General features: G+C 38.3%; 2 protein-coding genes across 4 annotated transcripts in view; both read right to left on the bottom strand.

The window, feature by feature from the left end:
* The window catches only part of ccdc180 (coiled-coil domain containing 180), a 29,983-nt gene extending 25,871 nt beyond the window's left edge, over window positions 1-4,112 (bottom strand). The window contains 3 exon segments of the mRNA XM_077521300.1: window positions 67-164; window positions 3,873-3,942; window positions 3,944-4,112. Coding sequence (XP_077377426.1) covers window positions 67-164; window positions 3,873-3,942; window positions 3,944-3,972 — 197 coding nt within the window. The 5' untranslated portion in view covers window positions 3,973-4,112.
* A 6,433-nt stretch (window positions 4,113-10,545) lies between these two features.
* Window positions 10,546-16,203, bottom strand: part of grin1b (glutamate receptor, ionotropic, N-methyl D-aspartate 1b) — a 32,788-nt gene continuing 27,130 nt past the window's right edge. For all 3 annotated transcript variants that reach the window (XM_077520695.1, XM_077520696.1, XM_077520697.1), the window contains 5 exons: window positions 15,656-15,813; window positions 13,297-13,458; window positions 13,109-13,218; window positions 11,773-11,918; window positions 10,546-11,692 (listed from right to left, as the gene is read on the bottom strand). In XM_077520695.1, the coding sequence (XP_077376821.1) occupies window positions 11,627-11,692; window positions 11,773-11,918; window positions 13,109-13,218; window positions 13,297-13,458; window positions 15,656-15,813 (642 nt within the window). In that variant the 3' untranslated portion in view covers window positions 10,546-11,626. The remainder of the gene's footprint in view (window positions 11,693-11,772; window positions 11,919-13,108; window positions 13,219-13,296; window positions 13,459-15,655; window positions 15,814-16,203) is intronic.

Here is a 16,203-nt window from a genome sequence, read left to right as displayed (position 1 = left end):
CTGCTCAAACGTGTCGTCATCGATGCCACCGTGCGTGTGTGTGTGTGTGTGTGTGTGTGTGTGTACCTGATTCTGGCGCCGCCCACGGTGTCACCATCAGCAGCACGCACACACGTTGCTTTTGTGTGTTTGCGTGCGGCCAGCAAACTTCGCGACAGACGAACCTTTAAAAGCGCACACACGGCTTTTATGATTGCTATGAAAATCATCCATTTGGAGACGCATCGTTTGTAAAAATTTTGACTGCATCGTCTCTGGCAAATCAGGATTGGAATTGAATTGAATTTTTAAAAAATTGCTTAAAAAAATATTTTCAAGAAACATAATGCTTATATACTCATAATAGTTGCAGTTTGCCTTTTCGTGAAAATGAATACCCGTTATGGATATGGAGGAACAAAACTGACAAAATTCTAAATAAATACATGACGAAATAAAGAAAGGAATTCCTAAATAAACAAATGACTACATAAATAAATAAATGACTAAAAGTGAAAATAAAAACCAATATAAAAAATATAATTCAATAATTAAATACAAATGTATTTATTTATGTATTTATATATTGTTCTTTTTATTTCCATTTATGTTTATTCTTTTTTATATAATTTTAAAATCATATTTTTTATATCCGTTTTTATTTTGACTTTTAGTGATTGACTAAAGAAATAAAAGACTAAAAGTCAAAATATAAACGGATATATAAAATCCATCCATCCATTTACTTGACCACTTATTCCTCACAAGGGTCGTGGGGGGTGCTGGAGCCTATCTTAGCTGGCTATGGGCAGTAGGCGGGGGACACCCTGAATTGGTTGCCAGACAATCGCAGGGCACACAGAGACGAACAACCATCCACACTCACAAGCACACCTAGGGACAATTCGGAGCGCCCATTCAACCTGCCATGCATGTCTTTGGAATGTGGGAGGAGACCGGAGTACCCGGAGAAGACCCACGTAGGCACAGGGAAAACATGCAAACTCCACCCAGGAAGGCCGGAGCCTGGACTCGAACCCGAGTCCTCAGAACTGGGAGGCGGACATGCTAACCACTCGTTCACCGTGCCGCGGATATATAAAATAGAATTCAAAAATTAAATATAAATGTATTTATTTATATATATATATATATATATATATATATATATATATATATATATATATATATATATATATATATATATATATATATATATATATATATATATATATATATATATATTTATATATATTTATATTTATTGGTTGGATATAATTTTTGAATTATATTTTTCTTTTATCTGTTTTTATTTTCACTTTTAGTCATTTATTTAGTCACGTATTTATTTTTAATTTTGGCAGTTTGGGTCCTCCATCGTTATCAGCCTCCTTGGCTATGATGCAAATTGTAGCCTATCGATCATTCGTGGAAAAAAATAAATAAATAAAAAAAAATAAAAAAAATTGGTGTCTCTCTACGTGACTCTTCAAAATGTTCCATATTGGCAACAGGTGAACAGGTGAACTGATACCATGGATGGACTTCTGTTAGACTGGACTGTCAGTAGGCCCACTGGCAGCCATCTTACATTTGTTTAAAAAAAAAAAAAAAACTTTAAAAACACTCGGCATCATCAGTACGCATTTTTCCTGATGGGCTTTACCGTCACGACTGTCGACGGCTCGCACACCATGCTTATGTCCAAATGGGGTATATGCCACGGAAGGGTTTGACAAAATAACTGTTTAGTGAGTCAGCTACTTACTCCTGAGGGTTATTTTAATAGTCATGAAGAATTTTGTCAAAAATGTAATTTTTCATTGTCATATAGAGAATTTGTTCGGGAAGTTAGGGATGCTATTCCTGCGGCTTCTGTTATACTGTGTAGAGGTGTTTCTATCCGAGGAGTCTGTGTTACAAATCCTTTGAACACCTTATGTGGGAAAATCTGTTTCTCGTTCCATCGCAAGAAAAACAACCGAGTCATCCGCTCTTTGTTTCAGAGCGAGCTTTCTACTAAAACATACATTATATCTTCTTGGAACTCTCTACACAGGAATATACGGTGGACTAAAGTCTGGTTGTTGCCTCATACATTTTTCATTACTAACAAAATTAGATAGGTTTCCTTTAAAATTTTACATAAAATTTACCCATTTTTATTTTATTTGTTTTTTGTTTCTTTTGTTTGATTGTTGCATTGTTTTGATCGTCTTGTTGATATTTGCTGTAAGTTTGCAACAGTTGGTTCAATAAAGCATATATATTAGGGGTGTTAAAAAATCGATTCGGCAATATATCGCGATATTACATCGCACGATTCTCGAATCGATTCAATAGGCGGCCGAATCGATTTTTAATCCATTTTTGATGGGAAAATATTTACCAAAACGCCTTAGGGTTCACACCTTAAGCATGGAAAAATGTTATATTAATGGAACATTAAGCCTTAATATTTTATTTTAATGCTGTTCAAACATGAAACAGATTACAACATGTATAAGACTGAAGTTTCAGATAAATAAATAATACATTTTCATACAAATCTTTCACTGTACAAGTTTACTGATTAGTATTTTCTAAATTTAAATAATAATAATTAAAAAAAAAATCGCAACAATGGACTTATAAATTCGTATCGGGATTAATCTGTATTGAATCGTGACCTATGAATCGTGATACGAATCGAATCGTCAGGTACCAGGCAATTCACACCCCTAATATATTACACACGCACACCTAGGGACAATTCGGAGCGCCCAATTAACCTGCCATGCATGTCTTTGGAATGTGGGAGGAGACCGGAGTACCCGGAGAAGACCTATATATATATATTATATATTATATATATATATATATATATATATATATATATATATATATATATGTGTGTGTGTGGATGGTTGTTCGTCTCTGTGTGCCCTGCGATTGGTTGGCAACCAGTCCAGGGTGTCCCCCGCCTACTGCCCAGAGCCAGCTGAGATAGGCGCCAGCAGCCCCCGCGACCCTTGTGAGGAATAAGCGGTCAAGAAAATGGATGGATATATATATATATATATATATATATATATATATATATATATATATATATATATATATATCCGTCTAGATGTCAAAACGCTTTTCATATAATTAATTTTGTTCTCATATTGGCAAAATGGCACATACACAAATGTCGATACATTAAGCAGAGACCTAGTTTTTTAATGTTCGAAAATGAAGTCAAACAATATATTAAGTCTATTGGTCATGCTACAAATAAGAAAGCAAGCAAAGCCTTATATTTATGTGAACTGTACAATATATTTTTGTAGGTTGTTTTCATATGTATTTGTCTCCCCCTGGCTGTTGTGTTTTGTATTGTTGTTCTTTCAATAAATGTTTATACTGTACTGTATATAAAAAAAAAAAAAGTCCCACCTCTTCCGTGGAATATACCCCATTTGGACACAGGCCATGATGCACACAATTACCTGGAGATAATAGAAGAGCTGAAAATGAAGTTTTTTTTCTTAGCAATGGAATGTCCATTTCAGACTTATTGCTAAGCTACAAATCTACAAATGATTGTCACACTGTGGGTGGCTAAACACAGAAACGCCTCGGAGAAATCGCATTCAAATTAGGCGGCCTTGGCCAATGGCAACGTAAGATGGCCGCCGGTGGCATCACTTCTCCCAAAGGCATTGACAGTCCAGTCTGATATAAACGTTTGATACCTGCAACATAAACATTAGCATTTCCACGCATTTGATTATCAGTTTGTCTTCTTAGCTAACCCTGCCAAATTCTGAGTAGAAATCTCGACAATGTTCATCAGCAGCATTAGCATGTGCCCAAAATGATGGTTAGCAAAGTTAGCATGATTACCACGGGTTGGACGCACGCACCTGATCGTTGAAGAGCTGCTGGTAAACTTTGCCCCTCGGAACCACGCGGCTCCCCGCCATGCTAACGCTAACGTTGGCGCTCAACTGACGTCATATGCATTAGCCCTCACACAACAACAACAATCTTTATCCTGCTTCATCTTCTTTTTTTGGGTAAACAATCAAAATCGGACCGAAATTTGGCAAGTTGTAGGCGTTACGCACACGCTCGACTGGCCTCCGATTGTTGTTGCTGTCTCCATGGCAACGATCAGCCATGCGCTTGACCAACAGAGGGCGCACTTGCGAGTCAGTCCGGCCTGGGCTGACGTCAAGGTCCAGAAAATGACTTCGTGATTATTTTCGCACAGTTTGTGTCATTTCATTCATAACAACAATGAAAAGGATGTCGTTATTGCTTGGAAGAATGTATTGTTTTTTTTGTTTTGTTTTTTTGTTTTTTTGGAAGATGGAAGATGGAAAGAAGCCATTTATAACGAGTTCAAACAATAAATTTTCTCAATCAAATTCTGTGACAAACAAAAGGCTTTGAAAATAGTGAAGATTTGCTCTAATCTAAAAAATATTTTTAGAACTTCTCAAGCCCGTATGTTTAAGCATACCTTTTGCCGTTTTATTCTTTTTTTTTTTTTAAATTAATATATATATTTTTTTTTCTTTGATCTGTATTTGTTCATGTTATTTTGAGTGATTGTTTCAACACTATTGATATTGTATTTTTTATGTTGATTTTTGAGAAAGTTGTGTTGTCAGTTTGCAATTAAAAAAAAAAAAAAGACACTTCGTGGTAGTCGATTCAAAAATCCTGAAGTGAAAAAAAGTTAAACCAAAAAAATGAAAATAAAAACCTTATTGAAAGCGTCAGTATACAGAAACAATACAGGGGTACACACAATCTGTCTCCATAAATCCAATCAAGGAAATGTATTCTTATTTCTATAAACTGCAGTTTTTTAGTGTCTTGTGTTTCGAATGGAGTTGGTGCCCAAAGAAGAATTTTCATCATCCAAACATTAACAACAACAGAAAGCAGAAGATTGAGCTCCACGCCATCTAAAAACATCATAAACTCCTATTTGGACTAGGGCTGGGCGATATGGCCAAAAAATAAAATCTCGATTTTTGCAGTCATTCAGGACGATTACGATTTTAATCGATTATAACCTAATAAATCCAACAAACGTTTACTTATTAGGTTTCATTTATTCAAAAATAATTCCTGTGCAAAATGTTCAGAGACCAGTAACATATACTGATTCTAGACGCAGTTTTAACATACACTTAACATTCATAGTTTGTGCTTAAATGCCACAATTAAGTAGTTGGTAGCTATTGTAAACATGTCTTGTAAACCACCCATCCAGCATTCTGCCACTTGTGAACAATTACAACACATAAAAGCATTTGGATCTAACAGAAGATAAGAACAACAGCTTTTAATCATCCAAAAGACAAAACTTGATTTCACGATTTAGCAAATTTTCAACGATTCGATTTTTTAAAATGACGATATATCGAATTAATTCGATTTATTGCCCAGCCCTAATTTGGACACAATCTTTTTTTTTTTTAATCGTCACCATTTATTTGGACACTGATTGTTTACAGTCAGAAACTTTTATTTTCACATGAACATTTTCCTCTACAGTCATGTGACACTTTTTTTTTCAAGACAGGAAGTAGAAAAGAACACAAACGGATCCTACGTTAGCATACGACATCGCGTAAAAAGATGGCATGACGTCACGTTAGCGTGTTCCACTGCTAACGTTTTTCTTGCTTCATGACCATCACCATAACGTCACTCAGCTCAAGGCTAACGTGTTGTTTTGCTACATGGATTGGTTAGTAAGTATTGACAAAAGAAAGGTGCTTGTTTGTAAACATGTTAGTTACAAGTTACAAGATGGGAAATGTCGCTAGTGTAGCTTTTAAAACGCAAGCTAACATTTGGAGAAAATGCAGATGTCATCAGCAAAAAAAAACCTTATAAATCTATCAAATCACATAAATCCTTTCATGTTTTTCTTCTCAAAATGTGAAATATGACTCAAAAAGACACACCTCTTGATTTATTTGGCTCATCTTCTGGAGTTCGACTTGGTGGACTAGGTCCAAAGTTGGTTCCTGTCTAAATGTAGACCAGGTGTGAAGCTGGTCTTTGTCTCAGTTTAGTTCAGGGCTAAAGTTGGTCCAGGTCTAAGGACTAGGGATGCACCGACGTTTTTTTTTTTTTTTTTGCTTTTGTCTTTTTACGTGACGACTCGGCTATAAAGCCATTATCCGCCATGTGCGCTTAACTAGCTAGCAAGCTATGAAAGACATCTTCCTTTCGGATGGTCAGCTGGCGTGGCTGATTTCGAGTGTCTTGTTGTTGCGGCGTGAAAGAAAAAATGGCCTCTATTCCATCCAGCTCCCCGAGGTTTGAAGCGGATACATTTTGGTGGCTCACATATGATCTGATATAATCAAATAATCCAGGTGAAACCTGATTGAGTCCAGCGCTAGGCGTGGTTTTGGCAGGGACACGCCCACAGCGTTTGAGAGCCAAGCCTCCTTTTTTCATTTTTCAAACGATTCCAATTTGGCGGCCTTTAACCATTTTTTTCATTTCTGACTTACGACAACGGTGGCACTTGTTGCATGTGCTGGCCGTGGTGACCACCAGGGGGCAGTAAGGCACATGTATGCAGATGAAGCGCGGACATTTGCTGAAAACACCAAACCTCAACTGCACTAAAATTAAGTCTGTGTTTTGGGAAAAAAATGTGCCTGTGAGTATTGTTACAGAATCATCTTTTCTGTAAATTATTAGCGCATGTACAATCAGGTGCTAAAAACACATTTGGAGCTATAAAAAGCTGATTATGGCTGTCAAACCTAAACCAAACGTTGTGCACTCAAATCTCTTGCTGTATTTTGTTTATTCGAGCATCCTGGTGATGATTCTATCATGAATTTGTTGGGGCACATGTTAATTTTCAAGATTTTGACACATTCATCTCAAATGTACACAAATTGCAATCAAAAAATTTAAATGTATTTGCTAAAAAAAAAAGGTTGCAAATGTTTTTTCCCCCCCTTTTAGTGTGTAAAGTCTCAGTCTTGTAGGTCAAAGGTTGAACTGAAGCAAGTGGACCCTGACCTGACCTCTGAACCCCCCAATTTTCTGTTTTCCAAAAATGCTCAGAAGCAACTTGAGCAATTATTATTAAGACCAAAACTGCCAAAATTCAAAATAAATAAATCCACCCATCCATCCATTTTCTGTACCGCTTACTCCTCACAAGGGTTGCGGGGGGTGATGGAGCCTATCCCAGCCGGCTTCGGGCAGTAGGTGGAGTTTACACCCCGAACTGGTTGCCAGCCAATCGCAGCAAAATAAATAAATGACTACATAAATAAAAATAAAAAAAAGACTAAAAGTGAAAATAAAAACGGATATGAAAAAATATAATTCAAAAATTAAATACAAATGTATTTATGTTTATATATATTTTTTGTTCTTTTTATTCCCATTTATATTTTTTTAATATAATTTTCGAATTATATATATTTTTTTACATCGGTTTTTATTTTCATTTTTTATTTATTTATTTAGCCATGTATTTATTTTGAATTTTAGCAATTTTGGGCCTCCATAAAAGACATCTTGCTGCTACGCCGATGTGTTCAGATGTTAGTCATCATCAAAGAAAATAAATAAATAAATAAATAAATACATACATAAAGTTATTATCAATGCTATGTGTGTGTTTGTAAGAACAAGAGCATGTTTGCTTAAATATGTTTGACGTGTCATTCCCTCGATTGGCTTTTGATTTTGACAGTCAACTTTAGCCGCAGTGTCAAGAAACCTGGTCAAGTCTGAGTACAGTCCTACAGTCGGTGCATCCCTATCAAGGAGAAAAAAAAACAAAAAACGGCGCATGACCTTCAGTTCAACTGCTGAGCTAGCATGACACGTGCCTGATGAGCTTAGTTGGAAAAGGAAAATCATGTGAAATTCTTCGCAAATTCTGATTGATATCAACATCATCGTCAAAGAAAGCCTTGAAAAACGTTGATGACATCACAAGTTAGCTAAATTAGCACAAGATTTCATTTGTCACATTAGCCAACAGCAAAAGCGTGCACTGGCTGAATTAGCATGGAAAGACTAGCGTTAGCCACACACGGCGCGTTGACAAATGTTTGCTCACGTAGCATTAGCGAGCGTTTTGCGCGAGACGGCGCATGCGACTAGCTAAACGCTCTAATGAGATGCTAGCTGAAAAGCGCTGCACGCGGCAGAAAATGTTTGACTGGTTCAAGTTGTAAAAGAAAAAAAAAAAAAGAGCGCTGGTACGCGCCACACACAAATTTTTCCAATCACACATGAAGATGAAAAGTTCCTGAAGATCATCTCAATAACGCACGTAAAGATTGCGCTAAACTGCCGACAATGTCCACACGAGTCCTCCGAGGCAGAAAGCTGGCGTCATCTATGGAACGTCGCCATAGCGTTAGCCAACGTTGCCGACAAACAACACTTGCTTTTTGGGGAAGCCGCTTGAACACATTTCATTGTTCTTTTAGACACGATTATGCAACACCCTGGGTTATTGTACTTTTGCAGTTTTTTATTTGAGTTCGTTTTTTGTGGAGTTAGTTTTAATTCGTTTTCAGGGTGGTTCTGTTAGTTTGCATTAGTTTTAGTTATTTAGTAAATTCTTAGTTTTAGTTAGTTTTAGTGAAAAAAAAATGTGTATGACTTGTGCACAATATTTAAAAACCACCACAGGAGCGACGGCAACTTTTGGTGCTTTTCTATTGGCTGCTGTGAGATGACATCACTTCTGCGTGGCACACTTCGTCCTTAGTCCGGTGATTGATTAATATCAAAATAAATTGACTTCAAATCACATTTCAAATCATCTCCAAAGGCTCATGCTTTCAATTAATTCGTAAAGACTGAAACGAAGGACATTTTTGGTACCATTATAGTTAGTTTTAGTTAGTTTTGTAAACATAAAATGTCATTTCAGTTAGTTTTTGTTTTTTAAAAAGCATTTTTGTTTTTATTTGACTTTGTGAACAAAACTGTTTTTTTTATTTTTAGTTTTTTAATTACTTTTAATGATCTAAACTAACCTTGGTAAGAACAAGCACTGACGTAGACGAGGTGCGTCATTTTCATGAGCTTTTCAAACAAGATGGTGTCTCAATTGGCAAGAGACAATTGCTAGAAATTTATCCGGAAAAAAAAAAAAAAAAAAAAAAAAAAAAAAAAAAAAAAGATGGCTGCCTTCTTGTGGCTGCCGAGATTCTTATTTGCTTTTTTGCTTCCTTTCTGCTAAAGAAAAAAACAAAACTGTCAAGATGATTTGCACGCCATCACCAAATATGAAAGGGTGCAAAAATGCATCCCGATGTCAGAGGAGCCGATAATCTTGAACAAAAATCTTGTGCAAAAAAGTTAGCGACGTCAACTTGAATGTTTGCTCATCTTGCTGCTCATTTGTCATCCTTGCTCACAGACGTGAAAAGTACACACAAATACCGCTCGGATTATCTCTATGTGTGTGCGTGGACCAGGCCTTTGTCAACAACACATACAAATAATACAAAAATAATAATCAAGTACATTAGCATCAATTAGCATTTAGATTGTAAATGCTGACTGAATTAGCGATCGCTCAGCTAACTAGCCATTTTGTCTGAGATGTGCGGGGCCTCGTGGAGAACCACTTGTATGACTTTCATACTCAAACAAATCCCAAAAAACTTACATGACACGCACAAAAAATAAATACATATATCAAAAATTTAGATGCACCAATCTCAATTCCTCAATCTTAACGATCAGAAAATCTGACCATCAAGAGTCAAGATGCAAATAGAAAAGAAAAAAAAAAGTAATTTGAACAAAATGTGAGCTGGAGACAAAACAAAATGGAGGCCCGACAAATTTGACGCATAACCTCAATCATTTCAACTCTTCCAATCACTAATAGGGATACAACGATAACAGCAATATGGTGATATCGCAATATTCAAATTGCCACAATATCATTGATTATCATTTCACGATATTATAAGCAGAACATCGGTTCAAAATGTCAAGTTGATGTCTTTTTGTGCAGGTCTAGCACCCTCTGGTGGCTAGTTTTTTAGCGCAGTTTAATTTTCACACGCCATGTTTTGGCCCTTCTGCGTTTCAAATCATCATCAGATGTCATATGCTTATGAATCGAGTCAATATGTGGAGGAAGTACAATGTTTGCTTGCATTAGTTATTGTTATTAGAGATTGTATTTTTTTATGTGCACTGCTGTTATATACAAAAGCACAATATTGCTTCTTTTTGTTAGTATGTTTTTTTGTTTTGTTTTTTGTTTTTACAATATCGTGACCTTTTTTAATATCGCCATCCTCCCCACAATATCGTCATAATATCGTATCACGACATTTGGATATCGTTACATCCCTACTAAATGAACGCCTGCCGGTGAGAATTGTTCATCGGAGTTATGGGCACGACGGTCAAATGTTACAAATCAAAATCAACTCAAGCATATGGGAGCTGGCACGATACGAAAAAAAACATACAAGAATCAATGTGATCTTTTAAACATTTTTCATATATGATAACTGTTTCTTCGGTGCTAAATATTCGATATATCTTTCATAAAAAAAAAAAAAGATTATTTTTGAGCTGTGTTCACAATCAAACGTGTGAGCATGCCTATGAATATGTTTTGCTCAATCGTGTGTATTTTGATAGCCCCAGCATCTCTGTGAAAAATAAACAAAATCAAATCAAACGCAATCAAAAGGTGTGTTCGCCAGTTGTGGTGGTGAAGCGCCACACATTGATCCACGTGAAAGGTGCGTACACGAGGACCCGCCCACGACTTCCCTCCGTCAGTGTAAAGCAGCTAAAAATGCTAACGTTAGCTGCTAACTGAAATGTGCTACAAGTTGCTGAAATCAAAACATTTGGCGACGGGTGGGCGGCGTGGCTTTGTGTTGATTGGCCAAGTGGAGGTAGACAGAATGACATCATTAATACACGTCCCATGACATCATCAATCCCAGCATGCCATGGGAGAGTTATGGGGGGCAGTGACGTTAAGCTAATTTGCTAAAGCTAGCAACTGATGTTGAGTGTTTGCTATATTGCTTAAGGAATCTTTCGAAATGATTTACAAATGTCATCATCAATCCCAGCATGCTGTGGGAGCATTGGGGGGGGGGGGGGGTGGGGGGGTTAGTGACGTTAAGCTAATATGCTAAAGTTAGCAACTGATGTTGAGCATTTGCTATGTTGCTGAAAGAATCTTTCTAAATGATTTAGAAATGTCATGACATCATCAATCCCAGCATGCTGTGGGAGCATTAGCGGTGGGCGGGGGTGCAGTGACGTAAGGCCAACTTGCTAAAGCTAGCAACTGATGTTGAGCGTTCGCTATGTTGCTGAAGGAATCATTTGACATGATTTACAAATGACATCATGACATCATCAATCCCAGCATGCTGTGGGAGCGTTAGGGGGAGGGGCACAGTGACGTTAAGCTAACTTGCGTTTGCTATATTGCTTAAGGAATCTTTTGAAATGATTTACAAAGGGTGACATCCAATCAATATGCATGATGAGAAATAATGATTGATTAAAAGGGAAGCCACTTCCTGTTCCACCGGAACGACGACAAGATCGACGCTAGCTAGCAAAACAAAACGATTGTTGCTTGTGTGCGGCGGTGGGCGTGGCCTCAGACCACGGTGCTGACGGAGGGATCCGACAGGTTGATCTGTCCGGTGATGTCGGTCGGGTACGGCTACGGCGGGAGGAAGAAAAGTGGTGACTTTTTTGGCCAGGTGAGGGCGTCGGCGGCGGCTGACGAGCGTGCTCGCTCACCTGCAGGTTCTTGCGCCACACGTTGACGGCGGCGAAGGCCAACTGCATCTGCTTCCTGCGGGCGTCCTTGTGGCGCTTGTAGGCGATCTCGATGAAGATGAGGAAGATCCCCGCCACGATGCCCCCCGCCACCAGCATGAAGACGCCTGGACGCCGCCCACGAGGACCACACCACAACGAGGCACACTTATGAATCACTTGGGAATTTTTCATTTGAGTTCATTTTGAGTTTTGTTTTTTCAATTTACCGTATTTTCCGCACTATAAGTCGCACCTAAGAGCTTTCAATTTTTTCAAAAGCTGACCATGCGCCTTATAATCCAGTGCGCCTTTTATATGGATCAATATTGAGCCGCAACATGTCTCGCTGTCAAGACGCTATTGGTGACCCTGCACGATCGGTGACGCGCATGCGCAGAAGATCCCCCCCCCCCCCCCCCCCCCCCGTCTTGGATCGCTAGCTAATACTAATACTTTACCTCAGAGAAAATAATAAAAGAGCTGTTTATTCATTTTGGGAGTGAATGGAGTTGTCAGAAAGCTGGTTTGTAATCTATTAATAAAGTTTGACTGACCTATCTGACTGTTTTGTTGACATTCCCTTTAGCGCAGCACCATCTAATGGATGCATAACGTAACCCCAGCCTCTACTGTAGCGCCTTATATATGGAAAAAGTTTTAAAAATTGTTTTCATTGAAGGTGCGCCTTATAGTGCGGAAAATACGGTAATTCTAATTTCGCGGCAGTTTTTTTTCGTGTCAACTAACTTTTGCGATTGACTTAGTGGAGTTATTCAACTTTTTTTATTATTATTTATTATTATTCAACCACAACAATTACATTTCTGGGTACAAAGCGACACGAAGTAGTCTGCTGCCAAGCCATCCTAGTGCAGGATAATTCAATTCTGTATACTATATATACACCGGTAGTTTGAATTTGCTTTCAGTGTCATTCTGTTAGTTTTTATTAGTTTTAGTGATTTCATAAATGCTTAGTTTTAGTTTAGTTTTACTTAGTTTCATTATTAGTTTTGGTTTAAAAAGAATGCGTATTGTGTGCAATATTTAAAAACTAATTTAAATAAATTAAATAAATTTTGTTCGTTTCAATTAGTTTTCTGGGTGGTTTCAGATTAGTTTTTATTAGGTTTAGTTATTTAATAAATGCTTTGGTGTATTTTAGTTTCAGTTAGTTTTTGTTTTCTAAAAAGCATTGTCGTTTACGAAATTGTTTTTTTTTTATTTGAGTTTTCCTAAAATAACCTTGGAAGGCGGACACGGGCAAAAAAAAAAGAAAAAAAAAAGTGCCGCTGGCGCCGTTGTGGTCGCTCACCTGCCATGTTCTCAAAGGTGAGCGTGGCGGGCGCGTTGCTCCTGGAGTCGCACTCCTGGTATCGAACCCACGTCTTATCCAGGTCCTCCATGAAGCCGTTCTCGTGCGAACTGAGAGACCGGGATGAGCGTCAGTCAGTTAGCTTGCGCGGTGGCGCAGGTCGGTGGCGCGGGTGGGTGGGCGCCCACCTGAGGATGGCGAGCGACACGTTCTGCTTCCACGGGCTGTCCTTACGCATCCCGATGCCGAAGCCCGAGCGGAAGAAAAGTTCCCCCGTGGTCACCAGGTCGCATTTCTGCGACGCTTCAAACTCCAGCACCGCGCTGTCCCAGATGAATGCGTGCAGTTTGCTGATGGGAGGGACAGCAAATGCCCATTTGCACAAAACATGTTGGATGCAAGACTGATATCATCAATACCAAGTCAGTATCGATATCGGATCGATACTGGCACTATAATATTGATCTAGTAGTAATATTCGTTTCAGTTTCTCTTCCGATCATCACTTTGTGCATTTTAAGAAAGTAAAAAAATATATATATTTTGTTATGGTTAAAGGGGCTGTCTTCCGGATTCACTCAGGAAAATGCAATTTTTAAATACAGGATGTACACACTTTAACTTTCTCTCAGTCTACACATCTGTGTTTTTGTTCATCATTGGTGTTGATTTCGTCCTAAACCCCCACCCCCCCAGCCTGTATTTTGCCATTTTGTGTTTGTTTTGTAAACAGCGGGACGTTTCTGTGGAAAGACAGTATTTACAACCCTCCAGCCAATCGCAGAGCGGGGGGTGGCGTGTTGCAAACGGGGCCGGGCGAACGTGTCAGCTGCGTGACGTCACTCCCGCGGCAATTTGAAAGCACGCACGGATTTTTTATTTTTCACTCACTCACCCACAGAAGCTTAGTGTGTGAATGAGTGAAGAAAAAAAAATCAGTGCGTGCTTTCAAATGGCCGCGGGAGTGACGTCACGCAGCTGACACGTTCGCCCGGCACCGTTTGCAACACGCCACCCCCCGCTCTGCGATTGGCTGGAGGGTTGTAAATACTGTCTTTCCACAGAAACGTCCCGCTGTTTACAAAACAAACACAAAATGGCAAAATACGGGCTGGGGAGGTGGGAGTTTAGGACGAAATTACCAAAAAAGATGAACAAAAACACAGATGTGTAGACTGAGAGAAAGTTAAAGTGTGTACATCCTGTATTTAAAAAGTGCATTTTCCTGAGTGAATCTGGCAGACAGCCCCTTTAATGTTTCTGGGGAAAAACAAGGTATTTTCTTTTTATCGACAAACTTTGTCCTAATTTTGTCCTTTGTTTGAAAAGGAAACAACACAGAAATACTTGAAGGTTGAAGATTGATTGTAAATAAGCAATTCGATGATCCAGCTACTTTATTTAAAAAAAATTAAAAATAATGATATACCATAATTTTCTAAGAGTATCAATATCGGTATCGGCGATACTCGCCCTGTATTTACTTGGTATTGGATTGATACCAATATTCTATACCAACTTTTAGTATCGCACACCATTATTTTGTGTTAGGCATGCTGGAAATTTTGGTATCAATACGATATCAAGTAAAGACAGTGCCAGTATCACCAATATAAATATCAATATCAATGCTTTTTGAAAAAGATATATATAAATAAATATTAAGGTAACTATCATCAAATTGCTTATTGACAATCAATCTTCAAGTGTTTTTGTGTTGTTTCCTTTTCAAACAAAGGACAAAATTAGGTCAAATGTTTTCGATAAATAGAAAATAGTTCAATGTTTTTCCCCAGAAAAAAACATTACAGCCATAAAAATATATATATATATATATATATATATATTTACTTTCTTAAAGAAAGTGTACAAAGTGATCATAGGAAAACAAATTGAAACAAATTCTCTCACATACTGCTCAGAAACTACAAATACAAAAAATCAAAATTCTGCCTTCATTGCACTTCTTTTGTGGATTTTTTTCCCCAACCTCAATAAACAAGATGTTAAGCAAATAAAAAAAACAAAACAACATAAAACAACATACAAAACAAATGAATTTTCAAGTACAATACTGTATGTGTCTGCTGACATGCGTGTGATGTGTTTGACCACACCACAACAGTGCAGAAAAGAGCCAAACTGAAATGACACTACTAGATTGATATTATAGTGCCAGTATCAATCCCATATCATAACTGATTCGGTATGGATAATATCCATATTTAGATCGATCCGCCCACTACTATTTTGTGCGCGACCTGCCCCGCCCCCAATACACGCCGTCCTCACGCAATCTTTGCAGATTAGAGGGCGGGTGCACTTGTTCACTGCTGCTCGGGACTTAGACCGGAAGTAAGGGGGCGGGACAAGAAGTGACGTCGCACTTATCAACAATGATTTGACAAGAAGTGGATTGTTTCTCTCTCTCTCTCCTGCACATTTTGGATCTTTCTGTCCTCATCAGCAAGTTCTTTCCGCTCATCGGAATCAGCTGTGTCGGAGGACGGAAACATGGGGAAAAAATGATTTGGATTTTTTTCTCACTTGTCTCGGACAGCCTGTATGGCCTCGGCGGCGCTCTCGTAGTTGTGCTTCTCCATGTGTCGGTACATGGTGCTCAACTCCACTTGGCGCCGGAAGTAAATGTCCACTGAACTCTGCTTGACCGTCGCGTAGATGAACTTGTCTGACGGGTTGCGCAGCTGCGACAAAACAAAACACAAACAAGTGTCGTCGTCGTCGTCGTCGTCAAAAAACGGGACAAACACAAGCCACAACGTGCAAAAAACACGTTGATGCCAAACACAAAACACACGTAAAGTGCATGCAAGCGCGCAGAAGCGCTTTCTTAATTTACTCTTAAAAAAGTTTCAATAAGCAACCCCTAACGAGTGTCAAAAAAGTACACGATATGAAGGCTTGCTACACAGCTGAGTGAGTGACGACCTCTCAACTTCCTCAATGAACCATTTTCAGCAGTCAAAAGTTCCGATTTTGTCCAGAATGATTTTGACAACTTCATTATTTTTCATGTACAATGAACACCTTTCAAAAAAGTAACTTTTTCTACTTGCTGTCGACTGATGATGACA

Source organism: Festucalex cinctus, chromosome 5 (assembly GCF_051991245.1).
Source record: "Festucalex cinctus isolate MCC-2025b chromosome 5, RoL_Fcin_1.0, whole genome shotgun sequence".
In the NCBI taxonomy this organism is placed as follows: Eukaryota; Metazoa; Chordata; class Actinopteri; order Syngnathiformes; family Syngnathidae; genus Festucalex; species Festucalex cinctus.
This window is presented reverse-complemented; position numbering and strand designations above follow the sequence as displayed.